At 42.1% G+C, this 27,972-nt stretch overlaps 1 protein-coding gene across 4 annotated transcripts; it reads right to left on the bottom strand.

The window, feature by feature from the left end:
- Nucleotides 1–344: 344 nt before the first annotated feature.
- Nucleotides 345–17,130, bottom strand: coasy (CoA synthase). Of its 4 annotated transcripts, none has more exons than XM_041873437.2 (10): nucleotides 16,974–17,130; nucleotides 12,835–13,603; nucleotides 11,901–12,115; nucleotides 11,448–11,579; nucleotides 10,100–10,298; nucleotides 9,904–9,968; nucleotides 5,842–5,926; nucleotides 5,480–5,577; nucleotides 4,775–4,921; nucleotides 345–1,054 (listed from the first exon to the last, which is right to left on the bottom strand). In XM_041873437.2, the coding sequence occupies exons 2-10, from the start codon at nucleotides 13,553–13,555 to the stop codon at nucleotides 983–985; spliced, it is 1,734 nt and encodes a 577-aa protein (XP_041729371.1). In that variant the 5' UTR covers nucleotides 13,556–13,603; nucleotides 16,974–17,130; the 3' UTR covers nucleotides 345–982. The 4 variants fall into 4 exon arrangements, with proteins under 4 accessions (XP_041729371.1, XP_041729502.1, XP_041729453.1 ...); XM_041873568.2 differs by having other exon boundaries at nucleotides 10,106–10,298; XM_041873519.2 differs by having other exon boundaries at nucleotides 10,100–10,295.
- Between the last annotated feature and the right edge of the window lie 10,842 nt (nucleotides 17,131–27,972).

The raw sequence follows: 27,972 nt of genomic DNA, 5'->3' as shown, positions 1-27,972 counted from the left end.
TTTTGTTTAACGTTAGTACTAGTAGCCTAGTCAAGGATGTATCACTGCAATATTGGCACACAACATTTTGTTACAGACCAACGGAACAAAAGTAAACCTTGAATTTGTAGGTTTAAAATATCCCTTTGGTGACCGGGGTATTTTAAGAAATGCCATAGACGGGTTAGCTTACAACATCACAAAAACAATGCGTACACTTCAATGGGGCAGAAGTCTATGTTGTTGTGATTCTGGATGGCCAGATAGCTAGCAACAATGACAAGAAGCTGCCATGTTGTTTGCTCATTTCAGCTAGTTTTATCTTGTTCTTGATACCATGTCTTGTTTTGAGGTGTTTTGACTGATGTCACGTCTATGCTAATATGGCTGAAATTTGATGTAACAATGTATTTGAGAGGCAACAAGTGCTCATTGTGCAATATATTAATGTTTCCAATAAAAATTGAAGACAAAATGTAGTTTACATGTTGTCAACAATCTAAGCCAACCCTGTCTGTTTTGCCCCATAATTGCGCATATCGGTTTTGTTGCTAAACAACCAACATGTCTATTGGTTGTTGGATATAAAGTCTAAGATATTTGATAGGCTGATGAGGAATTTTGTTCCAGAAAATAATCACTCATCTGGTGAGGTTAACATAGGGCTAACGTGTGCCAGGTTATCTGATGGGACCAGCTACAATGTAGCGTTCTATTAATGATTTTAATTGGCTGATGTGCATTAAGACGGAGAAACTGTTTAAATTTTTCTAATGTTCGCAAGTATGGCTCCAGCGTCTTTTGCAGGTGTAAGATCCTCCGTGGGGGGTTTGTGGTTGCGATGGCACACCAAAGCAACCGTTGTGGCGCTCCTTTTAAGGCAGACGTCCCTAACATGATTGCACCCTGGCCGTTTTGGAGCCACCCTCATCCCTTGCAGGGCTTTACAGTCGGTGTGTGTGCAGTTCACTGTTGAGGTGGTGTATGTGTATGGAGGTCTGGCTCAGGACGGTGGCTTCGCTCCTTCCCATCTCTGTTGGATTCGCTTCTGAAGGAGATCCCATGCCTTCCGTACCTGGGATTGAAATGCAAAAGAAGACGTGAGAAATGGTTTGTTTATACAATGCATTGACTGGTATCTATATCCTCCCTGAAAGCCATATAATGAAAATACTTGGTTGTGAAACGTTAATGTGTAAGCTGTGTCCCGATTCTTCACTCTTTTCCCAAAGTGTGCACTTCCATCCCGTCATGGATTTAACAATGGTGGAAACCAGGGGTGTGCCGATCTGGCCATACTCGTATTTGTATCCGTAAATTCACAGTGATGATCCTAGTAATTGGAAAAACAGAGTTTTAAAATGCCTAAGTAGAGGTTGGCAATACCTAATCGTCTCCCTGCACTTTCATATAAACCAAGGAAGCTGCAGATCAGGAGAAGCGGACTTGTGTGTGTTCTCAAAACTTGCAGCGGGTAGATGAGTTTGCTGTCACTCAGTCAGAACGCAGGGGTTAAAGCAACAACAAAAAAATCCCATGACGGAAACTTAAGTCGATCTCAGATCGATAGTCTGCAGGGCCAAGTTAACCTCCCCTTCCATGTAAAAATGACATGACCTTCTTGCTTTTAAGGAAAGAGGATAATTTTGTACATGTATTAAACTGCACGTTTGACCAAGTCCAATCCTTTTCAATAAAACTGTAAAATACAAAATCCATGACAGAAATCTGTCGCAGTAACGTGGGGACTTTAACCCTTGAGAATGTGCATCAGCCTTTCATCTTTTTTTCCTACCCTTCCTCCGCTTGTTAGATATTATCCACATTGATAGCTTGCTGATTTATCATAGCAGCAGCAGGCAGTAGCAATCTAAGTGATCGGAGCATAACATGGAAGAGTGACCAGTAAAATATCAAGCGATGAAGAGTAAGTGAATGGAGATAAAGCTTTGGTCTATCCAATCGTAGCAGCAGGATCAACCTACGACAGCCAATTTCTTTACAGACAGCAGAACTAGACAGTTATTTAGAGCACACAGTCCTTCGCACTCTTTGGGTGAAATGAGAGAGATGTGTGCTGGCTGCAACAAAAAAAATCCAGATCATGGATAATTACTAAAAATACTCCACATCCGTTACGATACTCGTTTTGTCCGAGTACTCACCCCCTAAAGGCGTCCGCATACTAGGTTCGGTTTGCTCCTAGCAGAACTCGGCTACGCAAAGTGAACGTCAGTGCCTCGTATAATGCCTTAAAAAGACATTTGCTTGAAAAACAAGAAAAACGTTTTTTTAGTTTTTCCCCTCTTGAGATGCCGTAGCAACAACATACAGTAACACGTCCTCAAAAGTCAGAATCAATCTAAAGATAAATCAAGAACTCCGTCATTAATTTTTACAGAGGTCTTAATCGCGCAACTTCATATCTAACTAAGTGCAGTATTTCTAAAGTGAAAAAATATGCATGAAAACTAGTAATCTGTTGTTGAATAACAACAAACACTTCAATGAAGAATCCCTAATGTCGAGCAATCACTGACGAAGGGACGTAGACTTCGGCTACTGAACTCCGGCTTGCCTCAAGAAATACATTTGTGTGCTCGAACAGCTGAAAAAACCCTGGCCGAACACCAAAACATCACAACATTTTGTCATAATACAGTGCCTTGCAAAAGTATTCATCCCCCTTGGCATTTTTCCTATTTTGTTGCATTACAACCTGTAATTTAAATTGATTTTTATTTGGATTTCATGTAATGGACATACACAAAATAGTCCAAATTGGTGACGTGAAATGAAAATAATTATTTGTTTCAAAAAAGTATTTTTAAAAAAATAACGGAAAAGTGGTCTGTGCATATGTATTCACCCCCTTTGCTATGAAGCCCCTAAATAAGATCTGGTAAAACCAATTACCTTCAGAAGTCACATAATTAGTTAAATAAAGTCCACCTGTGTGCAATCTAAGTGTCACATGATCTGTCACATGATCTCAGTATATATAGACCTGTTCTGAAAGACCCCAGAATCTGCAACACCACTAAGCAAGGGGCACCACCAAGCAAGCGGCACCATGAAGACCAAGGAGCTCTCCAAACAGGTCAGGGACAAAGTTGTGGAGAAGTACAGATCAGGGTTGGGTTATAAAACTTTGAACATCCCACGGAGCACCATTAAATCCATTATTAAAAAATTGAAAGAATATGGCACCACAACAAACCTGCCAAGAGAGGGCCGCCCACCAAAACTCACGGACCAGGCAAGGAGGGCATTAATCAGAGAGGCAACAAAGAGACCAAAGATAACCCTGAAGGAGCTGCAAAGCTCCACAGTGGAGATTGGAGTATCTGTCCATAGGACCACTTTAAGCTGTACACTCCACAGAGCTGGGCTTTACAGAAGAGTGGCCAGAAAAAAGCCATTGCTTAAATAAAAAAATAACCAAACACGTTTGGTGTTCGCCAAAAGGCATGTGGGAGACTCCCCAAACATATGGAAGAAGGTACTCTGATCAGATGAGACTAAAATTGAGCTTTTTGGCCATCAAGGAAAACACTATGTCTGGCGCAAACACAACACCTCTCATCACCCCGAGAACACCATCCCCACAGTGAGGCATGTTGGTGGCAGCATCATGCAGTGGGGATGTTTTTCATTGGCAGGGAATGGGAAACTGGTCAGAATTGAAGGAATGATGGATGGCGCTAAATACAGGGAAATTATTGTGGAAAACCTGTTTCAGTCTTCCAGAGATTTGAGACTGGGACGGAGGTTCACCTTCCAGCAGGACAATGACCCTAAGCATACTGCTAAAGCAACACTCGAGTGGTTTAAGGGGAAACATTTAAATGTCTTGGAATGGCCTAGTCAAAGCCCAGACCTCAATCCAATTGAGAATCTGTGGTATGACTTAAAGATTGCTGTACACCAGCGGAACCCATCCAACTTGAAGGAGCTGAAGCAGTTTTGCCTTGAAGAATGGGAAAACATCCCAGTGGCCAGATGTGCCAAGCTTATAGAGACATACCCCAAGTGACTTGCAGCTGTAATTGCTGTAAAAGGTGGCTCTATCGACTTTGGGGGGGGGTGAATAGTTATGCACGCTCAAGTTCTGTTTTTTTGTCTTATTTCTTGCTTCACAATAAAACATATTTTGCATCTTCAAAGTGGTAGGCGTGTTGTGTAAATCAAATGATAAAACCCCCCAAAAAATCAATTTTAATTCCAGGTTGTAAGGCAACAAAATAGGAAGAATGCCAAGGGTGGTGAATATTTTCACAAGCCACTGTTTATTCAAACTGTTTCGACTTGGAAGCATACGGTAAGCTTTAGTGGAAACTCCCTCCAACCAATGTTTACACCAATCCAATACTTTTTAATCCCTGATTGGAAGTGTGCAAGTGGCGTGCCCACTTTAGAAGAAGGGTGGAGCATCTGGACGCAGCCTAAGACACATAAATAAAAAACGATCGTTCCTATGAAAAATAAATAAATTCAAGAAGCCTTTATGCGTGGATGGTAAACATTTCAGAACGTTTTGAAAAAATGTATGCACTCACTAACTGTAAGTTGCTCTGGATAAGAGCGTCTGCTAAATGCCTAAAAATGTAAAATGTTTTGAAGATGCTTTATCAAGCCATTTTCCCCGTCAGTGTGTCTGGCTTTGCCCTTGGTCATGTTCATTAGGGCATACCGTAACAAAATGTTTTGCGATGTAAAATGGACCAGTCCCTCCTTGTTTTCTTCCTTTTGGTTCCTAATGAACAAGACCCTGATCTCTCGCTCCCCTCCTTACCTGTCTCTGGGTGATCTCGGGCTCCCACAGAGTGCAGAGCACCACGTTGGCCTGCGCCACCTGCCGCGCGTTGGGCCACTGGCTCTGCAGCCGCCGCACAGCGTCCTCTTGGCTGACACCGTCCCTCGCAGTGATCCGAGACACTGCCTGGAGGGTAGGAGGGTTGGGGTGGATAAAAAATAAAAGTGTCTGTATCAGTGTTTTGTCTTTTAGCATTAGATGTTATGCAAGGGTCTACTTGCGGTGACTGTGATAAGAGCATCTGCTAAATTACTCAAATGTAAAATGTTAATGTAATTGAACTAGCACCGCTTACATTTTTATTTTATTTTTTATTTAACCTTTATTTAACTAGGCAAGTCAGTTAAGAACAAATTCTTATTTACAATGACGGCCTACACCGGCCAAACCCGGACGACGCTGGGCCAATTGTGTACCGCCCTATGGGACCCAATCACGGCCGGTTGTGATACAGCCTGGAATCGAACCAGGGGGTCTGTAGTGACGCCTCAAGCACTGAGGTGCAGTGCCTTAGACCGTTGCACCATTTCGTTCACTATTTTCAATTAAAAATGTTCTGGTTTGTTTTCACATTGAGGACAAGGTTGTGTAGAGGAGTTATGAAAAACCCTGTGCCTAAATCCCAGGTTGTATCTGTATCGATGAAGTTATTTCTCAGACGTTCACAGTACAGATGTGGGTTACCTCTTCCTCAGGAATGATGGCGACCCAGACCTCGTGCACGATGTCCGTCCAGCCGGCCTCCAGCAGCACAGCTGCGTCCACCACACACACCTGTTTACCTGGGGGGAATAATATAATACTAATAATATATGCCATTTAGCAGACGCTTTTATTCAAAGCGACTTAGTCATGCGTGTTAACATTTTACGTACTGGTGGTCCCGGGAATAGAACCCTACTATCCTGGCGCTGCAAGCGCAATGCTCTACAAACTGAGCTACAGGGGAACACAAACCCACTGTCTGTACACACAGGTGAAGGCACACACACACACAAAAATACATACACACACACAACTTTGACACATATCAATCAGCAACATACCTTCTTCTCTGGCCTGTTGGATCCTTTCCTTGACGAGTAGAGCTATCTCCGGCCACACAATGTCGGTGAGGTCTTTCAACCTCTCCTGCAACAATAGTAATAATATTAATAATCATATATTACATTTGTAAAGCGCTTTCATTATACAATAATCATCTTAATGTGCATAAAATAAAAAATATATAACAATTGTTACAAGACAAAACAAGTATATATAACATATTGTTAAAACATACTGTGAGGATATCAGTTGATATAATGATTAACAGAAGCCGATGCCATTATGTCACATTAGAGACCAACTGAGAACACATTTTAGGCCCGATAACAATGTTTTGGGACAGAAGCCCACTAAGCGCCTTCAGATAGTATTCAGACCCCTTGACTTTTTCCACATTTTGTTACATTACAGCCTTATTCTAAAATGTATTAAATAAATACAAATCCTCAATCTACACGCAATACCCCATAATGAAGAAATTAAAACAGGTTTTTAGAAAGGTTTGCTAATTTATTAAAACAGAAAAAACAGACATACCTTATTTCCGTAAGTATTCAGATCCTTTGCTATGAGACTCGAAATTGAGCTCAGGTGCATCCTGTTTCCATTGATCATCCTTCTACAACTTGATTGATGTCCACCTGTGGTAAATTATATTGATTGGGCATGATTTGGAAAGGCAAACACCTGTCTATATAAGGTCCCACAGTTGACAGTGCATGTCAGAACAAAAACCAAGCGATGAGGTCGAAGGAATTGTCCGTAGAGCACCGACACAAGATTGTGTTGAGGCACAGATCTGGCGAAGGGTACCAAAATATTTTTGCAGCATTGAAGGTCCCCAAGAACACAGTGGCCTCCATCATTTTTAAATGGAAGAAGTTTAGAACCACCAAGACTCTTCCTAGAGCTGGCCGCCTGGCCAAACTGAGCAATCGGGGGGTGGGGGGAAGGGCCTTGGTCAGGGAGGTGACCAAGAACCCGATGGTCACTTTGACAGAGCTCCAGAGTTCCTCTGTGGAGATGGGAGAACCTTCCAGAAAGACAACCATCTCTGTAGCACTCCACCAATCAGGCCTTTATGGTAGAGTGGCCAAACGGAAGCCACTCCTCAGTAAAAGGCACATGACAGCCCGCTTGGAGTTTGCCAAAAGGCATCTAAAAGACTCTCAGACCATGAGAAACAAGATTCTCTGGTCTGATGAAACCAAGATTGAACTCTTTGGCCTGAATGCCAAGCATCACGTCTGGAAGAAACCTTGCACCATCCCTACGGTGAAGCATGGTGGTGGCAGCATCATGCTGTGGGGATGTTTTTTAGCGGCAGGGACTGGGAGACTTGTCAGGATCGGGGGAAAGATGATCGGAGCAAAGTACAGAAAGATCCTTGATGAAAACCTGCTCCAGAGCGCTCAGGACCTCAGACTGGGGGCGAAGGTTCACCTTCCAACAGGAGAACGACCCTAAGTACACAGCCAAGACAACGCAAGAGTGGCTTCGGGACAAGTCTCTGAATGTCCTTGAGTGGCTCAGCCAGAGCCCGGACTTGAACCCGATCAAACATCTCTGGAGGGACCTGAAAATAGCTGTGAAACGACGCTCCCCATCCAACCTGACAGATCTTGAGAGGACCTGCAGAGAAAAATGGGAGAAACTCCCCAAATACAGGTGTGCCAAGCTTGTGGCGTCATATCCAAGACAACTTGAGGCTGTAATCGCTGCCAAAGGTGCTTCAATAATGTACTGAGTAAAGGGTCTGAATACTTGTGTAAATGTGATATTTGCGTTTTTGTAAAGAAAAATGTTTTTGCTTTGTCATTATGGGGTTTTGTGTGTAGATTGATGAGTAGAAGAAGAAGGCTGTAACATAACAAAATGTGGAAAAAGTCAAGGGGTCTGAATACTTTCCGAATGCACTGTAGTTCACTTTTATTTTATAATCACTCAAATATCAAATCAATGGTGGCCAATACTGAGCGGTATCGTGAGGCTACCCTCACGCATCTGAAATTACATGATCAATTGATGTTTACTGATCGTGAAAGCAGTTACTTGCTGTATAACTTATACTTGCTGTATAAATGTGCGCAATTGTTTTGCATGGAATAATCGGAAATGTGAAGTTCTGACTTTGTTCTTCAAGAGGTGATGATATTACAACTAAATAGTTAACATTTATTTAACAATCCCTTGAAAATGTCATGCAGTTGTCAATGGTTTTAGCGGAGCTGGGGGTCTCCTTGCCCCCCAGAAGGTAAATCGAATGCTCTGCACCTTATTGTGACGTTTTACTGATAACAACCTATTGAAGGGAAAGCTGTCCCCCTGGACTTTTACCAAGGACTTAACGGTACAGTAGGTAGCTACGTCTAGTAAATCAATAACAACTAAACGGATGAAGAAACAGAGTTTGGTTTCTTATTAGCTAGCTAACGTTAGCTAAGCTAACTATAAGACACCTTGACCTTTGCTAAAGAAATAGGACAATTTGAGGAAATATGTGTTTAGCTTATTTGTTAGCTAGTTACTTGCAGCTAGCTGGATAGCCAACTAGCTAACGTTAGTTAGCTAGCTATGTTAGTTAGCTATGATAATCACAACATTTGCAACACCACAGATAGCCAACAAGTAAAGCTCAACTCTGCGTTGATGTGAAGTAGCTACATCGTGGAGTTGAATTTTACTTGGCTAACGACGTAAACCCCGGAGTATTGTCAGCAGACTACACATTGAAATGACTACCATAACATACACAAACCATAGCTATCATTGAAGTATATCTCTAGCTGACTAAAAGACTGAGCACCGAGCAAGCTAGCTAACTAGCAAGGTAGGTTGCCATAAACTAGCTAGTACTGACACTAGCGTTCGTGCGTAGAAATAACAACAAACATGAAGTGACAATAGCTAGCTACTTTACCTTGTACAAATACTGCAGTGAGATAACGTCATTTAAGTGAAGATCTCGTCTGTAGCTAGGTACTCCAAATGGCTAACTACATTATTGCAGTACCACTGTCCAATATTGTTATTATTCTTTCGATAAAGACACCTAGATGGCTACCAGTTGGACATGGACAACATTCATTGGTTGAGAAATTGATATGGGGACAATATTTGCACATTATTCTTTAAAAAATTATTCAAGCTCTGTCAAGTTGGTTGTTGATCATTACTAGACAGCCATTTTCAAGTCTTGCCATTTAATTCAAAACTGTAACTAGGCCACTCAGGAACATTCTATGTCGACTTGGTAAACAACTCCATTGTATATTTGTTTTAGGTTATTGTCCTGCTGAAAGGTGAATTTGTCTCCCAGTGTCTGTTGGAAAGCAGACTGAACCAGGTTTTCCTCTAGGGTTTTGCTTTATTCCATTTATTTTAATCCTAAAAAAACTCCCTAGTCCTTGCCGTGTGACAAGCATACCCATAACATGCTGCAGCCATCACCAAGCTTGAAAATATGGTACTCGGTTATGTGTTGGATTTGCCCCAGTTCATTTCTTTGCAACATTTTTTTGCAGTTTTACTTTAGTGCCTTATTGCAAACAGGATGTATGTTTTGGATATTCTGTACAGACTTCCTTCTTTTCACTCATTTAGGTTAGTATTGTGGAGTAACTACAACGTTGTTGATCCATCCTGAGTTTTCTCCTATCGTAGCCATTAAACTCTAACTGTTTTAAAGTCAACAAAGTCATGGTGAAATCACTGAGCGGTTTCTTTCTTCGGCAACTGAGTTTGGAAGGATGCCTGTATCTTTGTAGTGGCTTGGTGTATTGATACAACATCCAAAGTGTAATTAATAACTTCACCATGCTTAAAGGGATATTCAATGTCAGTTTTTTTTTTTTTTACCCATCTACCGATGGGTGCCCTTCTTTGCAAGGCATTGGAAAACCTCCCTGGTCTTTGTGGTTGAATCTGTGTTTGAAATTCACTGCTTGACTGAGGGACCTTACAGATAATTGTATATGCTTTTTGCATAAAATATTATCACATTTTATGTTTTCTCAAATATTATCGGGGTGTATTTCACACATGCCATACACGAACATTACCTTGTTTCCAAAAACTTTCCTGCCTAGTGCGCGTCTGTTGATAGTTTTGTCCTCATTAATAAGATCTGCAAACATTAAGAGTAATTCATTGAAACAGATGCTTTGGGTAAAGCATTACAGTATATCTGTTAAATAAATTCTCCATTATACAGAATAAGATGACAGCTTCTGTCAGCTATGTGGACGGAGGACCCACCCGCACCTGATCCAAACTCCTCCAGCACCCTGTTGTAAGCAACCTCCCCCGGCCGGTAGGTTTCATGGCCCAGCTGGTCGCTGTCGATGCGGACCGCACCCAGGGCCTCCAACCGCCGGGCGATGGAGCTCTTCCCGCTGCCGCTGCCCCCAGTCAGGCCAATCACGTAGGGCACCAGTGGGAGATGGGGCTTGTCCTGCTTCACAGGGGATCGGCAATAGGGGTGAAGGTGAACGGGGCATCAAAATGCATTAGCAGTCATATGGGGCCTTATGTGTAAGTGGTAAATAATCACACTAAATGTCTGACATATCATACATCTACGATCCTGACTATACACATAATTAAATCATATACTGACTTAACACTCACGTCCAATTAGACTACAATGAGATAAAGAGAAACTGAATTGTGAAAATCAGGCCTTGTGATACCTTATGCATCCCAACCATGTACTTGACAAAGCACTCACTGGCAATTACAGTGAATAGTAGTCTATCGTGTGACTGCAATTGCCACTGTGAAAGATCATTTGCGGTTAGCGAGGCTGGATGAATAGCATGTTTCTTCAGCTTGAGGAGAGACACAGAGTCCCTGAATATAGCCTTATCTACCCTGGTAACCTTGCTGTAGTAACTATCATTTGTTATGAAAAAGCTGTGGTTGCATCCCTAATGGCCCCCTTTTTTCCTATATGTTGCACTACTTTTGACCAGAGCCCTAGTCAAAAGAAGTGCACTATACAGGGCAGGGATCATCAACTAGATTCAGCCGCGGGCCGATTTTTTTCATCAGCGGATGATCGGGGGGCCGGAACATAATTACAAATAATTAGTCAACTGCAAATTGACCGCAAGAAGCACAAACAGATATAATATGACTAAAACAACCATTTCAAACCTTGCTTACATTTGTCTACAATCACGTGCCATTATATTATGCATAGAAATACGTGGGAACAGATTTCCAAAATTTAAATCACTTTGAGCTGATTTCCTGGTGTTTTTAGTCTTATGTCCCACAATGAAAATAATAATAATAATAAAATACAAATAAAAACTTTGGGGGCCAAATAAAACCACACGAGGGCGGAATTCGGCCCGCCGGCCGCCAGTTGGGGAACCCTGATATAGGGAATAGGGTGCCATTTGGGACGCAGACCCTGTCTTTTGCATAGAGACAAAAAAAGACTGAAAGTAGCCCTATGTTTTGCCGGTGTCAGCAACTGAAACTACTCTCAGGGGTACACAATACCCCTTTCTGTCTCAAATACCCAGTATAAATAAATTAGTGTGGTGTATGTGACACCCCAGAGCAGGCTGGAAGGGAAGAGGGGTAATGGGTGTACTTTTGGGTCTGTGAGGAGGGTCCCTAGGAGGCGTGAGCGGAGGCTGGAGGAGCTGATCTTCTCCTCCTCCATCTCAGTGTGGTGGGCATCCTTCAGAAGCTGGATCTCGTGCAGCACTAGTCCTGGAAGACCCTAATAGGGCAGACAGTTGATGACAAGACATCAGACACCAAGCCAGACATAACAAAGAGAATATATAAGCTACATTCAGCCAGACGTAACACAAACAATACATAGCCAGCCATCCCTCAGCCTGTGCTGTATCGAGGGGCCCACTCTCAGAGTTCCTAAACCCAGAGGCGCAACATCACGAGACTTATAGAATATATAAATTATATCCATCCATGGTCCGCCACGGTTTATTATATCAGGTTGTTCCATTGAGGTCAAAATACCTATTTTTCAAGGGAGACCTGGCTGGCCATAACTTTGCAGAGTAAAAGGCGCACTTACATTTTCGAGGCGCTTCTTGTTCACAGCCTCGCCTCCCCTGCGGGTCTCCTCGCTGACCACAATGCATTGCAGCTGGGCGTCAATAACGGAGGGTCCAAAGGGGTCTGAGAGGGGCACGATCTCGTACTGCAGTGAGGGCTTGACATCCTGCAGGAACTCTTGGAGACGCTGCACCCGCAGGGCGTAGGGCTCAATTAGCTCCTTTAGCACCTTCTCTGAGGATAGGCGGAGGAAGATAAGAGAAAGAGAAGGTGGAGAAAGAGGAAGAGGAAGAGGAAGAAGAGGACGAAGAAGAAGAGGCAAGGAAAATGGCAGGGGAGGGGACATCAAACATTTTCTTTCCCTATCGTGCAAAAGTATCCGTAAATCCGCAGTCTTCAAGGTCGAGTGCAGGGATTTTTCTGCCATTGTAAATTCATACATTTTTGTGATGGGAAAACGCTTTCAGTGTAAACTTAAACGACTAAAACCAGATATAAAGTATCAATCCCCAAAATAGAAACTATTGCAGTATTGATTTTGGTATTATGTTTGAGCAAAAGAACACAGCATTAGCCATGGCAAAATGCATAGGAAATTAGCTTTAAAACTGCACAATTTTCTCTCAGCTCCAAGAATTTGAATAACAGAACATTGCCTTCAAAATTCACAAATGTCTCTACATTGTCAAGATCTAAAATGTTGCACCGCCGACGGTCCACACCCCCTGCCAACACCTAAAACCCTTTTTGATCCAGAAGAAACCCTGGAGCACAGTGAATTTCAAAGTCATCTTAACAGTGACAATCCTTTATCAAAAATATCAGATTATATAGCCCATTATGGGGTAAGGAATACAATACCCTGTGTATGCATAGAAGACAAGGAGACCTAATAATGCCCAAAGAAACTTGTTTACACAGCAACCATTGTCCTTTCTCATCATTCCACTTACTTTTTAGAAGTTCTTGGTCACACACCCCGATAAGGAACCGCTTGTTCGCCAAGAGGCAAGAGACGTTCAGCAGCGTCTTGTGCGCCCCGTGGAGGCGGTCGAACGTTCCCCCTACCACCACCTCACCGTAAGTCTCCATGGGGTCCGACCTACTATCCCAGTCTTCCTTTTGGCCCTCCTTCTCTTCCTTCTCCACCTCTTCCTCCAGATTCTGCAGCTGCGGGTGGAGCAGCACTGAGGCCAAGCCGGGCGAGCAGACGTAACAGTGGCCGGCGTACCTCTGCAGACACTGGGCCACCAGCGGGGACTGGCATGGGTCCTGCAGGGCGAAGTCTGTTAGCACCACCTCGGGGGAGTGGGAGAGGGGCTGTGGGGAAGGGAAGGGGTTACCCGTTACCACTGTCCCACCTGTCTCTGGGCTGGAGGAGTTATTGGACTGGGCGCGGACGTTGGTGAGGAGCACTCGTACGTCCAGGTGGCTGCACACGTTGGCAGCATTGCTGTAGAGCCCAGTGATAAGGCTGGACAGATCCACCACGGGCGGGATGAAGACGGGCCTGGGTTGGCCCCCGCCTGCACCCAGGTTCAGGCCCGGATGGAGATGGACGTAGAGGGTGCGCTCCACCACCTGGGCAGCTGAGCTGAGTACAGGGGCAATGCGCAGGGGGAGGGTGTGGAGAGGAGAGGTGAGCACCAGGATGCCCGTGCTGAACATGGACATGTTGGCCAGATGTGTCACAGGAGCAGGGACACACGCTTAGCACGATGTCTGGGGTATAGGGAAAGGTAGGGTCACACCATTAAAAAAAACATTGAGAAAACCTATACCTATTAATTAGTTAACTAGGCTAAAATGTCGTTATCAATAAAACGTCACAATACGGTGCAGAGCGTTTGATTTGGCTGCTGGGGAGCAAGTAGAACCCCTGCTCCGCTAAAACCGTTTTATCTATTTCTCCAGGGCTCTTATTGTGCTTTAGAGTTTCCTCCACATTGAAAACTGACATGTACTGCAATGCTTCGATGTTGTCCAGCAGTCTCACCCTCAACTCATTAGTGAGGGAGATGGTGAAGGCTACACACCGCTTTCAGACATTTTTTTCATCCTCAGGCGCAAGGTGGAGCTCAGCTGCCTTTGACTCAAAAAGGTAACCAAGGTACGGTTTGGGACTGATGTATCCATCTATTGGCCCTTTGAGTACATCAACATTTGCCAGTGGATTCAGCACCCTGCTGTTCACAGACTTGATCAGGCTAACCAAGCTGTCAAGTAGCTTAAGAGGATCTACTTGCTCTCCCTCAAAAGACTTGATGGCCAACTGTACCTCACCCAGCACTGACTTCAAAAAAGTCAGATACAATATGTTTTGAAGATCAATGTAGCAGTGTTCACTGGACTTGCTGACTGCGAAATGCAGCCTAAGCTCCTCCCACTGGTCCAAAATGCGTGGTGAAACCACGGGTTCAATGGAGAGCCAACGTGTGGCACACACCTTGGTTATCTGTAAAGGTTTCTCCCCACAGTTGATGGTCTCATATATGGCCTTGTAGGCCTCCCTGCGCTTTGGAGACACTGAAAACCAGTTATAAGTCTCTCGTACCAAGTACTCCACACTACGGGGGATGGTGTCATTGGAAGCATGACTTACAGCAAGCTGCAGCGAGTGGCACACACAGCGAATAAGAACCAGATCTTTGAGGCCATACTCCTCCTTCAGCACTTTATGGACCCCATTGTTAATCCCCGTCATAACAGAGGCATTGTCAGTCCATATCCCCAAGAGTTTCTCTTTTTTAAGACAACACTTCACGGGGAAAGCCACAACAGCACGGGCTATAGATTTGGCATCTCCTCCCTCCAACTCAACAAGCCCCAGAAATGTTGATACAATTGTCTGCTTGGTGTCACTAAAGTACCTTATCACAACCCCCAGGTACTTAGAAACACTTACATCCGTGGACTCATCGAGGAGGAGGCTGAAATGCTGGTCACCCACATCTGCGACCAACTTTTTCAGAAAGTATGGTGCTAGAACACCATTAATAATTTCTGTACACTTTGTCCTGTGCATTTTGAAGTGGGTAGTAGCAGTGGAGTCTGAGAAAGCAGCTCTACATGCTTCTCCAATGTGATCACATGCCAGCATGGAACAGTGTTCAGCGATAGCTAATGCCATGGTGGCCTCAGCCTTTTTTGCAGAGTCAATTTTTTTAACCATAAATGGCAGCTTGTTTTGGGTGGAACTGTTATAAGTCTTTGCCTTTTGAGTATGTTTTTGAGTTGTCATGTGGGTTTTTTACATCACTAAGTTTGGCGTAGAAATCAGCCTTACAATACAGGCAGTATGCCTGTGTATCATCTCCAATAAACGGCTTCAACCAGCCTTTGAATTCCGGGTTTGATTCCCACTCCTTTCTGTATTTTTTAGTGTACAGTTTAGACTGAGACATGATGAGCTAGCCAGCTAGATGTTTAGCTTATGTCACAGAGAGGCACACACACAGTGGACGAGGTGAGTAAGTGACTGAGGCTGTGTGATTTATTTTTGTGCAGTGATTTATTTTAGACAAAGAACATTTTACATTTACATCCCGCCCTGAATGTAAGCTAGGGCGGGATCAGCCAGTGACTGCTTCCCGCATGCGCTATTAATTTGCAGTCTGGACCAGGAGGGATGAACAGCTCCTGCTCTGATTGCAGCTGGGAGTGGCTGCTGCGCGAGGACTGGGCCGCCTGTGAGTGCTTTGGGACGGGTGTGGGGCCCATGGCAGCACCCGCTGCTAATTGAGAAGAGTAAGAACGATACGTGCTTTCACCTCAGTCTCCAGAAAAAATCGCTAGTCGATTTTTTTTTTTTTTATGTGTCGCTAGAGGGGTCTGAATACTCGCTACATATAGCGACAAAAGTCGCTAAATTGGCAACACTGCATGTTACAAATAGAACCAAAGTCTATTTTAGAGCCTGGCTACACATACGCTCCTGAGCAGTGTGGGTGCAATGGTTGAATAACATGTATGTGTACATTTATTTTGCAACGCACGCGAAGCGGGCAGTGTGGTCAGCATGTAACGTTACGTTGGTTGGAAAAAAAAGAAAGTACTTTAGGTCTACTTACCTCTATGTTTAACCAACTGTGCAAAGTTTCTACTGGTAGATTGCAAAGTAGAAACATTATCAGCTAACAGTAGGTAGATTGCAAAGTATAAACGTTATCAGTATTGAGATATGTAGTGAGGCTACACTCAAGTCCCTGAAATTACATTATCAATTTATGTTTACTGACCATGAAAGCAGTTACTTGCGGTATATCTCTGCTGATTGTTTTGCATGGAATAATAGGACATGGGTAGTTCTGACTATAATCTTCAAGAGGTGACGATATTACAACCAAATAGTTAACATTTATTTAACAATCCCTTCATCCGCACGCAGTTGTCAATGGTTTTAGCGACGCTGGGGGTCTCCACCTTACTGTGAAGTTTTATTGATAACAACCTATTTAAGGGAAAGCTGTCACCCTGGCCTTTTACCAAGGACTTAACGGCACAGTAGGTAGCTACGTCTGGTAAATCAATAACAACTAAACGGATGAAGACAGATTTGGTTTCTTATTAGCTAGTTAAGTTAAATATAAGACACCTTGACCTTCGCTAAACTAAATAAATATGTGTTTAGCTAGCTAGCTACTTAACTTGTTGTTTATTTGTTAGCTAGTTACTGGTACTTTCAGCTAGCTTGATAGGCAACTAGCTAACGTGAACTAGCTGGCTAGGTTAGTTAGTTATGATAATGACATTTGCAACACCCCGGATAGCCAACAAGTAAACTCAACTCCGCGTTGATGTGAAGTAGCTACACCGTGGAGTTGAGTTTTACTTGGTAACGACGTAACTTACACAGCGGAGTATTGTCAGCAGACTACACATTGAAATGACTACCATAACATATACTTCATTGATAGCTATGGGTTGTGTATCGCTAACGTTAGCTGACAAAAAAACCGAGCACCGCAAGCTAACGTAGCTAATTAGCAAGGTAGCTAGCTACTGTAGTAGGTTACCGTAAGCTAGCTAACACTAACGTTCGAGCGTAGAAATAACAACAAACATGAAGAGTGACAATAGCTAGCTACTTTACCTTGTACAAATACTGTAGCGAGGTAACGTCAGTTAAGTGAAAATATCGTCTGTAACTGGCTACTCCCAATGGCTAACTACATTATTGTTGCACCACTGTCCAATATTGTTATTATTCTTTCGATAAAGAGACATGTCCATTTGACCTAGCTAGCTACCGGTTGCACATGGACAACATTAATTGGTTGATACATTGATTTGGGGATATCTGGGTAATGTAGTCAGGTAGCGAAAACGTCTAGCTATTAATTTCCATTTAATAATCAGCCGACAGAGGTCACTCTATTCATATGTTGGTGCTATTTGTGAAATAAGAACTTAATCTACATTTCTGCTATTTATAGAATGATACTGGTTCCATTTCATAATTTATATTACACTGATTATTGTTTAATTTGTAGGTTACATATTTTATTGCATCACACAGGAGAGTGTCATAACTGGAGACAGAAAGAATACAATCGTAGACTGGAAATGCACAGCAGGCCTACCACCTGTAAAACCTGCTTGTCATCTCAGCAATGCACTTTGGAATGAATCTCAACCCAGTCATGTTGCGATTTCCACCATCGTAGATGATAATGTTTCCTTTAAAACAGATCAGAATGTCCTAACTTCAGTTCAACATTTATAAATTGCTCCAGGCCCGTAATCACAAATCATCTAAGAGTAGGAGTGCAGATCTAGGATCTGTTTTTCCTTTTAAGTCATGTTGGAAAAAGAGGTAGGACTCGATCCTAGATCAACACTCCTGCTTTTTACACACCCGTCTCACCTTTTTCTCAGTCCTTATTTCTGCTGAAGATTAGAAATCATGGCCTTTATCTGTATCCATTGTACAAAGATAACAGATACATGGCTGATCGTTACAGCAGTAAACATCCAGTAGGTTGATGGTTTGAAGACGTTGCATTGCATCAGCCTGGTTGTGCGCCACATCATCAACTGCACAGTCGGCATCCGATTGCCATATTGTGGTTAGCTGATATGTTTTCAATTTATTTGAGAAGAAATGGGGAATTATTTAAGAAAAGTGCAAGGGAAATAATATATTAGGATGCAACTGTATACATAAATACATTTATTGGAAATGCGCATCAAGATCATCACCGTGCACTTTCACCCCCCTGTGAAGTTCACCATAATGTATTTAATCTGTAGCCTAATAAACAGCTTTTCCAAGTCCTAAAGGGAGGACCAAACAACACAGCCTGGGCAGCCGCCAGTGGTCGCTATTTACCTGTCTTTTAAAATGTCCACCATCATCTGGACGCACATTGTAGGCTACATCGGCTAGCACACTAATTCGGCCCTTGAGCCAGCTGGTACATTAAACATGTTCTATTCAGACTGCAATGGCTTCAGTTTTATCCTTTACCAACTTTGAAGGTGAGCCGGCATATGTAGCGTATGGCGTCCAGCCAATCATTGCACTTTGTACAAACGGACCAGGGCATGACTCTCTTTGTTAAGGGTCACCTGATTGGCTGAACACTGTTAGCTACACCTAGCATAGAGGAGATTCTATTAATGGCTCTGGCCAGGCCCGGGTCAACCGGGTTGGCGTTGATTGCATTAGTTTTGGAACCGGGCTGCCTCGTGAGCCCGGTGCCCTGTCCTGGCTGACGGCGAAGTCGGCTAAAAACAAAAGTGAAGTAGGTTAAGCACGTGGAGTAATGAGTAGAATTATGTGTTTTCACATACAAAAGTGATTGCTTTGACAAAACGTTTATTTACCTTCCTAATGAAAACTAGTTTGAAAATTCTAAACATACTGAATAAAAATATAAACGCAACATGTAAAGTGTTGGTCCCATGTTTTATGAGCAGAAATAAAAGATCCCAGACATTTTCATAGGCACAAAAAGCTCATTTCTCTCAGATTTTGTGCACCAATTTGTTTACATCACTGTTAGTGAGAATTTCTCCTTGGTCAAGATAATCCATCCACTTAACAGATGTGGCATATCAAGAGGCTGATTAAATGGCATGATCATTACACAGTTGCACCTTGTGCTGGGGACAATAAAAGGCCACTCTAAAATGTGCAGTTTTGTCACATAACACAATGCCATAGATGTCTTAAGTTTTGAGGGAGCGTGCAATTGGCGGTTGGATCATCAAATAATTGGCATATACATCACTCTTACAGAATTTCCACGTGGGTGAGGATATTGGAAATTTAATTAAAGCCTACTGGATGACAACTTGTTTTTAACCAGGACAGAATAATTTATAACTGACTTTTTCCTACATAACATAGGTACAACAGATCCCCTTATTGTATGCCTTTAGAGGCCATGCAATTCAATACTCATTTTTTAAAACAACATCAATTTTTAAGTCAAAATAATCCATATTAAGAAAGGAAATAGAGGGACTAACAGTACAGATAGATAGCAATAAAACAGCACCACGGAGGCACAGAATACATTAGAGGGAAAACTAAAAGAAATGGAGGAACTTATTCAAGAAAGATCAAGTGTAATATATTATAAAAATGAAGCAAACTGGATGGAATATGGGGAAAAATTCACAATAAAAAAAAAATCTTCAACATAGAAATGCTACCAAAAAGAACTTACTGAAACTTGTTACAAATGACGTGGTTACTCATGATTCACCAAACAATATTTTGAAAGAGGAAGGGAAGTACTTTAAGCATATGTTTTCATTTCAGTCTCCTCCATCTCCACTAACCGAAGTTAATTGTAAGGATTATTTTCCAATTAATAATGTAAAATTAACAGCTGTACAGAAAGACTCATGTGAAGGCCAATTACAGAGGAGGATCTTCTTGATGCAATTAAAGCCTTTACGTTCGGTAGAACTCCAGGGCTGGATGGCATACCAGTTGAGGTATACCAAACCTGTTTTGATGTACTCAGAGGACCGTTATTAGTATGTTTTAACCACTTCTATAAAAATGGTATATTTAAGCAATAAGGAACGAGGGGGTGTGGTATATGGCCAATATACCACGGCTAAGGGCTGTTCTAATGCACGACGCAATGCAGAGTGCCTGGATACAGCCCTTAGTTGTGGTATATTGGCCATACACCACAAACCCCAGAGGTGCCTTATTGCTATTATAAACTGGTTACCAACGTAATTAGAGCAGAAAAATAAATGTTTTGTCATACCCGTGGTATCTGATATTACCACGGCTGTCAGCCAATCAGCATTCAGGGCTCAAACCACCCAGTTTATAACATCAGATACTCAACACGGTCGGATTTCATTATTACTGAAACAGGACCCAAGTGGTATATGTAAAGATCCAGTCCATTAAAAAAATTGGAGGCCCCTTACCCTTCAGTGTTGTGATGCAAAGATTCTAGCAAAGTGCATAGCGCGAATTAAAAGGGTATTATCTGATATAACTATTCCACCTTTTGCAGAAATTACAGCTGCAAGTCTCTTGGGGAATGTCTCTATAAGCTTGGCACATCTAGCCACTGGGATTTTTGCCCATTCTTCAAGGCAAAACTGCTCCAGCTCCTTCAAGTTGGATGGGTTCCGCTGGTGTACAGCAATCTTTAAGTCATACCACAGATTCTCAATTGGATTGAGGTCTGGGCTTTGACTAGGCCATTCCAAGACATTTAAATGTTTCCCCTTAAACCACTCGAGTGTTGCTTTAGCAGTATGCTTAGGGTCATTGTCCTGCTGGAAGGTGAACCTCCGTCCCAGTCTCAAATCTCTGGAAGACTGAAACAGGTTTCCCTCAAGAATTTCCCTGTATTTAGTGCCATCCATCATTCCTTCAATTCTGACCAGTTTCCCAGTCCCTGCTGATGAAAAACATCCCCACAGCATGATGCTGCCAACACCATGCTTCACTGTAGGGATGGTGTTCTCGGGGTGATGAGAGGTGTTGGGTTTGCGCCAGACATAGTGTTTTCCTTGATGGCCAAAAATCAGAGTTCCTTCTTCCATATGTTTGGGGAGTCTCCCACATGCCTTTCGGCGAACACTAAACGTGTTTGCTTATTTCTTTCTTTAAGCAATGGCTTTTTTTCTGGCCACTCTTCCGTAAAGCCCAGCTCTGTGGAGTGTACGGCTTAAAGTGGTCCTATGGACAGATACTCCAATCTTCGCTGTGGAGCTTTGCAGCTCCTTCAGGGTTATCTTTGGTCTCTTTGTTGCCTCTCTGATTAATGCCCTCCTTGCCTGGTCCATGAGTTTTGGTTGGCGGCCCTCTCTTGGCAGGTTTGTTGTGGTGCCATATTCTTTCAGTTTCTTAATAATGGATTCAATGGTGCTCTGTGGGATGTTCAAAGTTTCGGATATTGTTTTGTAACCCAACCCTGATCTGTACTTCTCCACAACTTTGTCCCTGACCTGTTTGGAGAGCTCCTTGGTCTTCATGGTGCCGCTTGCTTGGTGGTGCCCCTTGCTTAGTGGTGTTGCAGACTCTGGGGGCCTTTCAGAACAGGTGTATATATACTGAGATCATGTGACAAATCATGTGACACTTAGATTGCACACAGGTGGACTTTATTTAACTAATTATGTGACTTCTGAAGGTAATTGGTTGCACCAGATCTTATTTAGGGGCTTCATAGCAAAGGGGGTGAATACATATGCACGCACCAGTTTTCCATAATTTATTTTTTAGAATTTTATGAAACAAGGTATATTTTTCATTTCACTTCACCAATTTGGAATATTTTGTTTATGTCCATTACATGCAATCCAAATAGTAATCCATTTAAATTACAGGTTGTAATGCAACAAAATAGGAAAAATGCCAAGGGGGATGAATACTTTTGCAAGGCACTGTACATGGACGAAACATTGGAGATAATATAAGACAGGTACCGGAAACAATAGAACACTATGAAAAATCTGGGAAACCAAGCCTGGTATTCAGAGCTGACTTTAAAAAGGCTTTTGATAAAGTACGACTGGAATCTATATATAAATGCCTGGAATATTTCAATTTTGGAGAATCTCTTATACAATGGGTTAAAGTTATGTATAGTAACCCTAGGTGTAAAATAGTAAATAATGCCTACTTCTCAGAAAGTTTTAAACTGTCAAGAGGAGTAAAACAAGGTTGTCCACTATCGACATATCTATTTATTATGGCCATCGAAATGTTAGCTATTAAAATCAGATCCAACAATAATATCCTAGAAATCTAGGGCTTAAAAACAAAGATGTCATTGTACGCTGATGATTCATGTTTTCTTTTAGATCTACAATTTGGATCCCTCCACAGCCTCATAGATGATCTAGATACTTTTTCTAACCTCTCTGAATTACAACCAAATTATGATAAGTGTACTATATTACGTATTGGATCACAAAAAAATACAACTTTTACATTACCGTGTAGTTTACCAATAAAATGGTCTGATGGTGAAGTAGACATAGGCCTACTCAGTATTCATATCCCAAAAGAAAGAAATTATCTCATTACAATACATTTTAATAGAAAGTTGGCAAAAATAGATAAGATCTTGCTACTGTGGAACGGAAAATACCTGTCAATTTGTGGAAAAATCACCCTGATAACTCTTTAGTCATATACCAGTTTACCTATTTTCTTATGGCCTTACCTACACCTAGCGACTTGTTTTTTAAATTATATGAGCAAAAAATATTCAATTTGATTTGGAATGGCAAGCCAGACAAATTAAACTAATTTATTTTAAAAAACAATATTTATGGAAAAATGTTTAAAAATGGTATAATCTTTGTAAATGATATCATAAATAGGACTGGTGGCATTATGCCACACATGCAGCTAACAAAAATATATGGAAATGTCTGCTCTACTCAAAGTTACAACCAACTAATTGCAGCATTACTGCAAAAATAGAAGAGGTAAGTGGAAGGGGGAGAAAGTAAGGTAATTGTCTGTCGGCCCTGCATTAAAGACCAAAATTGGCTAAAGAAAATTATGATAAATAAAAAAGTATACCAGTTTAATTTAAGGACCAACAAATTGACAGCTGTGCCATGCATATTGCAAAATTATTGTGAAGAGATTTTCGATGTACCGATTCCATGGCACATGGTTTATGAACTGATACACAAAACAACGCTGGATTCAAAACATTGAGTTTTTTAAATAAAAATTATTATACAAAATTATTGCAACCAATAGAATGTTATATATATGGGGGATACAACCATTCCAGCTCTGCAGATTGTTTTGGTACTGTCCATATGTAGCTTGTTTTTGGTCGCGGGTTCAGGAATGGCTGAAGAATTGCAACATCTACCTGGAGCGAACTCTGCAAATAGCACTGCTGGGTGATTTTAAAAAGTGATAGTCAATCGATCAATAATATAATGATACTCTTAGCAAAATGTTTTATTTTTTATTTTCAATATGCAGAATCTATGAGAATAGAAAGGTTCAGAACTTTTGTGAAACATCACAGCACAGTTGAAATATATATGGCAAATAGAAATCAAAACTGGAAGGTATTCAGAGATAGATGGGAGGGGTTGAGTGGAGCTGAATGATGGGACTAAAAACAAACAAAAGATAACAATTCTAAAATATACTGTGTCTGTAAAATGTTTACAGTATGTACAGTATAAGCTGGAAGTAGAAGCCTAAGAGTTGTTGTCCATTAGTTTACTCCAATGAGGGGAGGGATGGTATGGTTAGGGGAAAATAATAAAGGAAAATATACTGTATATATTTACAAATAAATATATGGGGTATTGGAAATGATGCAGACATTTACACTGATGGAAGCCACAATCTATCTGCAATATTAAAGCTGATCTACAGTACACCCTAAAAATGAAAATAAACACAAATTAAAACGTTTTGAGGGAGCGTGCAATTGGCATGCTGACTGCAGGTGTTAAAACGGCCAGCTTCAGTGAGCTGATTCTAGCCATCCCTTCTGGTTAGCTCTAGTCTCCCATTCAGAGGACCCCCACTTTTGTTAGTGTCTTATTGGTCAATGTCACACCAAATATCAGTGGCCTTGATTCCCGGGACTTCAGTTTCAGTTAGTCTATAACCCCAGCATATGCTTTCCCAATCCTGATGAGCATTTCCACAGTTTCCCTCCTGCTGAACGTTTCCTCCTGTGGACTGAATCACTTTGTCTGATGTTTAATTGTGCGTGCATCTAAACGTAAGTGTCTTGAGATCTGTGTCATATTATATGGAGCTACGTTTTCTGGTCTATTGTGTATAATTACCTTGTTAGCTAGCTCGCGCTCCCACTAGAGTTAGCACTACTGTTAGCATTTCACATTGAAATGCATGAGCATTTTAGCATGACTGTTAGTGATTAGCCGTTTATTTGCATTTCTCATTTAGGCTATTTTCTATTCTATACAAGTCCAATAGGTTGTTTAGTCTATTGCCATGTGACTAGGCCTTATGCCTGCTGTAGTGTATAGCCCTTGCTAATATATACTTACCTGTGCTAGCTTATACAGCCATGGCATTTATATTATAGCAGTGCTATAGCCTAAGTTTTCTTTCTCTGCTTTCCTTTCAGAACCACATAGTTAATGTCAGTTATCACTGGACATGATTCTCAGTTATCTGAACCATGAGTGGTCAGAGGTGTGTTTGATGTGTGTGTGTGAGTGTGGACATCTTCCATTAAACTCCCCTTAACCTGGACATCCGCCTCATCCTTGTTCTGACTGACATTCTGTAGTGGTTGCTACTGGCCTTAAGCCAGCAGCTAAGGTTTCTTATTACATTCATGGTCCTTCTATTCTCTACAACCCTACCCCTATTTTTCAGCAGGAATGTCCACTAGAGCTGTTGCCAGAAAATGTAATGTTAATTTCTCTACCATAAGCCGATTCCAACGTCGTTTTAGAGAATTTGGCAGTATGTCCAACCGGCCTCACAACTGCAGACCACGTGTAACCACATCAGCCCAGGACCTCAACATCCGGCTTCTTCACCTGCGGGATCATCTGAGACCAGCCACCTGGACAGCTGATGAAACTGAGTATTTCTGTCTGTAATAAAGCCCTTTTGTCTGGAAAACTCATTCTGATTGGCTGGGCCTGGCTCCCCAGTGCGTGGACCTGGCTCCCAAGTGGGTGGGTCTATGCCCTCCCAGGCCCACCCATGGCTGCGCCCCTGCCCAGTCATGTGAAATCCATAGATTAGGGGCTAATGAATATATTTCAATTGACTGATTTCATTGTAGGAACTGTAACTCAGTAGAATCGTTGAAATTGTTGCATGTTGCATTTATATTTTTGTTCAGTATATATTTTATGGAAAAATGTTGTATTTTTCTGAACGATGCACCATGCTGCATTGTTCACAATATGACCGACATGATTCACCATTCGATTTGAGCGGGGCGCGCCTTCCCTAACCGGCTTCGATTTGAGCAGGAAGCGCCTCCCTCACCGGCTTCGTGATGTGCCATGTCAGGGGCACAACTTTCACTGGGGACGGAGGGACCCCCACACATTCTGAAACTTCATTTTTATCTCCCCCCAGTTTTATTATTGCATTTTGATACAAAAATAACTTTGGTGTGCTTTAGGACCATGCGGATGCCTCGGAGTGGTCGGGTAGGCTGTTTGGTGGTTTCAACCGGCAGGATTTAGGACCATGCAGACACCACCGAGAGTGCGAACAGAGGCAGCTGTTGTCTGTGTGTTGCGCTTTTCCCCAAGTTGTAAAAGCAAGCAGAGCAGAAACTGGCTACTGTTTATTTGACTGATGTTGCTGGCAAGGTAACTGCTGATTTAACAGAAAAAAAGTATTTATTCCCAGCGCTGAGCTAGTAGTGTAACTGACATGTAACATTAGCTAGGGTTTCATCCCCTCTCGACTGAAGTTCTGTCTGAAGTGAATGAACTAGCTAGCAGCTACCACAGCCAGTTCAGCTTTAGCCTCTAGCTATCTGTCAGGTAGCAGCTGTTGTGTGTGTGGAAATGTTTCATAGCATTTGTTTTGTCCCATTTCAACAGAAGTAAATTAACTTGGCTCGTTTTTGCCAGTTGATGTACCATTAGAGCTAGCCAAAAGTTGGCTAACATTAGATCTTATTTTTTCCCCAATCACAGTCAGTATAGCATTGTAACATTATTGATCTGTCAGTTTCCCTAGCTACAGTGGGGGAAAAAAGTATTTAGTCAGCCACCAATTGTGCAAGTTCTCCTACATAAAAAGATGAGAGAGGCCTGTAATTTTCATCATAGGTACACGTCAACTATGACAGACAAAATGAGGAAAAAAAATCCAGAAAATCACATTGTAGGATTTTTAATGAATTTATTTGCAAATTATGGTGGAAAATAAGTATTTGGTCAATAACAAAAGTTTCTCAATACTTTGTTATATACCCTTTGTTGGCAATGACACAGGTCAAACGTTTTCTGTAAGTCTTCACAAGGTTTTCACACACTGTTGCTGGTATTTTGGCCCATTCCTCCATGCAGATCTCCTCTAGAGCAGTGATGTTTTGGGGCTGTCGCTGGGCAACACGAACTTTCAACTCCCTCCAAAGATTTTCTATGGGGTTGAGATCTGGAGACTGGCTAGGCCACTCCAGGACCTTGAAATGCTTCTTACGAAGCCACTCCTTCGTTGCCTGGGCGGTGTGTTTGGGATAATTGTCATGCTGAAAGACCCAGCCACATTTCATCTTCAATGCCCTTGCTGATGGAAGTAGGTTTTCACTCAAAATCTCACGATACATGGCCCCATTCATTCTTTCCTTTACATGGATCAGTCGTCCTGGTCCCTTTGCAGAAAAACAGCCCCAAAGCATGATGTTTCCACCCCCATGCTTCACAGTAGGTATGGTGTTCTTTGGATGCAACTCAGCATTCTTTGTCCTCCAAACACGACGAGTTGGGTTTTTACCAAAAAGTTCTATTTTGGTTTCATCTGACCATATGACATTCTCCCAATCCTCTTCTGGATCATCCAAATGCACTCTAGCAAACTTCAGATGGGCCTGGACATGTACTGGCTTAAGCAGGGGGACACGACTGGCACTGCAGGATTTGAGTCCCTGGCGGCGTAGTGTGTTACTGATGGTAGGCTTTGTTACTTTGGTCCCAGCTCTTTGCAGGTCATTCACTAGGTCCCCCCGTGTGGTTCTGGGATTTTTGCTCACCGTTCTTGTGATCATTTTGACCCCACGGGGTGAGATCTTGCGTGGAGCCCCAGATCGAGGGATATTATCAGTGGTCTTGTATGTCTTCCATTTCCTAATAATTGCTCCCACAGTTGATTTCTTCAAACCAAGCTGCTTACCTATTGCAGATTCAGTCTTCCCAGCCTGGTGCAGGTCTACAATTTTGTTTCTGGTGTCCTTTGACAGCTCTTTGGTCTTGGCCATAGTGGAGTTTGGAGTGTGACTGTTTGAGGTTGTGGACAGGTGTCTTTTATACTGATAACAAGTTCAAACAGGTGCCATTAATACAGGTAACGAGTGGAGGACAGAGGAGCCTCTTAAAGAAGAAGTTACAGGTCTGTGAGAGCCAGAAATCTTGCTTGTTTGTAGGTGACCAAATACTTATTTTCCACCATAATTTGCAAATAAATTCATTAAAAATCCTACAATGTGATTTTCTGGAGAAAAAAATTCTCAATTTGTCTGTCATAGTTGACGTGTACCTATGATGAAAATTACAGGCCTCTCTCATCTTTTTAAGTGGGAGAACTTGCACAATTGGTGACTGACTAAATACTTTTTACACTGACATGGTATAAACAGCTCTACAGGCTTCACTGTCATGGTGCACAGACAGTACACAACACTTTGCTTATCATGTTTTAGCAGGATCAAATGGTGACAGGGGTCCCAGCAGAGTCAGACAGCCAGGGATGACCAGTCTACGGAGCTCAGGTGAATTTAGCAGTATATTATGACAGGGAATGAATGGATACAACATTTCATCTTGAGTTGATGGGTAGGCTACAGTCTGGGATCTGGGAATAATGGTAATTTCAATAATTGAACCATTGATTCTATTCTTGGATAATATAATGTATAAATGTACACCAAGGTAATTCTTTGTCATGC

This window comes from Coregonus clupeaformis, chromosome 1 (assembly GCF_020615455.1).
Source record: "Coregonus clupeaformis isolate EN_2021a chromosome 1, ASM2061545v1, whole genome shotgun sequence".
In the NCBI taxonomy this organism is placed as follows: domain Eukaryota; kingdom Metazoa; phylum Chordata; class Actinopteri; order Salmoniformes; family Salmonidae; genus Coregonus; species Coregonus clupeaformis.
Note: the sequence above shows the minus strand (reverse complement) of the source record. Positions and strands in the feature narration are given on the sequence as shown.

Excerpts from the sequence above, each read along its gene's own strand:
- coasy (XM_041873437.2), bottom strand. The coding sequence starts at position 13,555 with ATGTCCATGTTCAGCACGGGCATCCTGGTGCTCACCTCTCCTCTCCAC. Across the intron at positions 5,927-9,903 it reads GGAAAGTTTTTGGAAACAAG|GAGAGGTTGAAAGACCTCAC; the intron begins GTAATGTTCGTG and ends CTATTGTTGCAG. Across the intron at positions 5,578-5,841 it reads CCAACAGGCCAGAGAAGAAG|GTAAACAGGTGTGTGTGGTG; the intron begins GTATGTTGCTGA and ends TATTCCCCCCAG.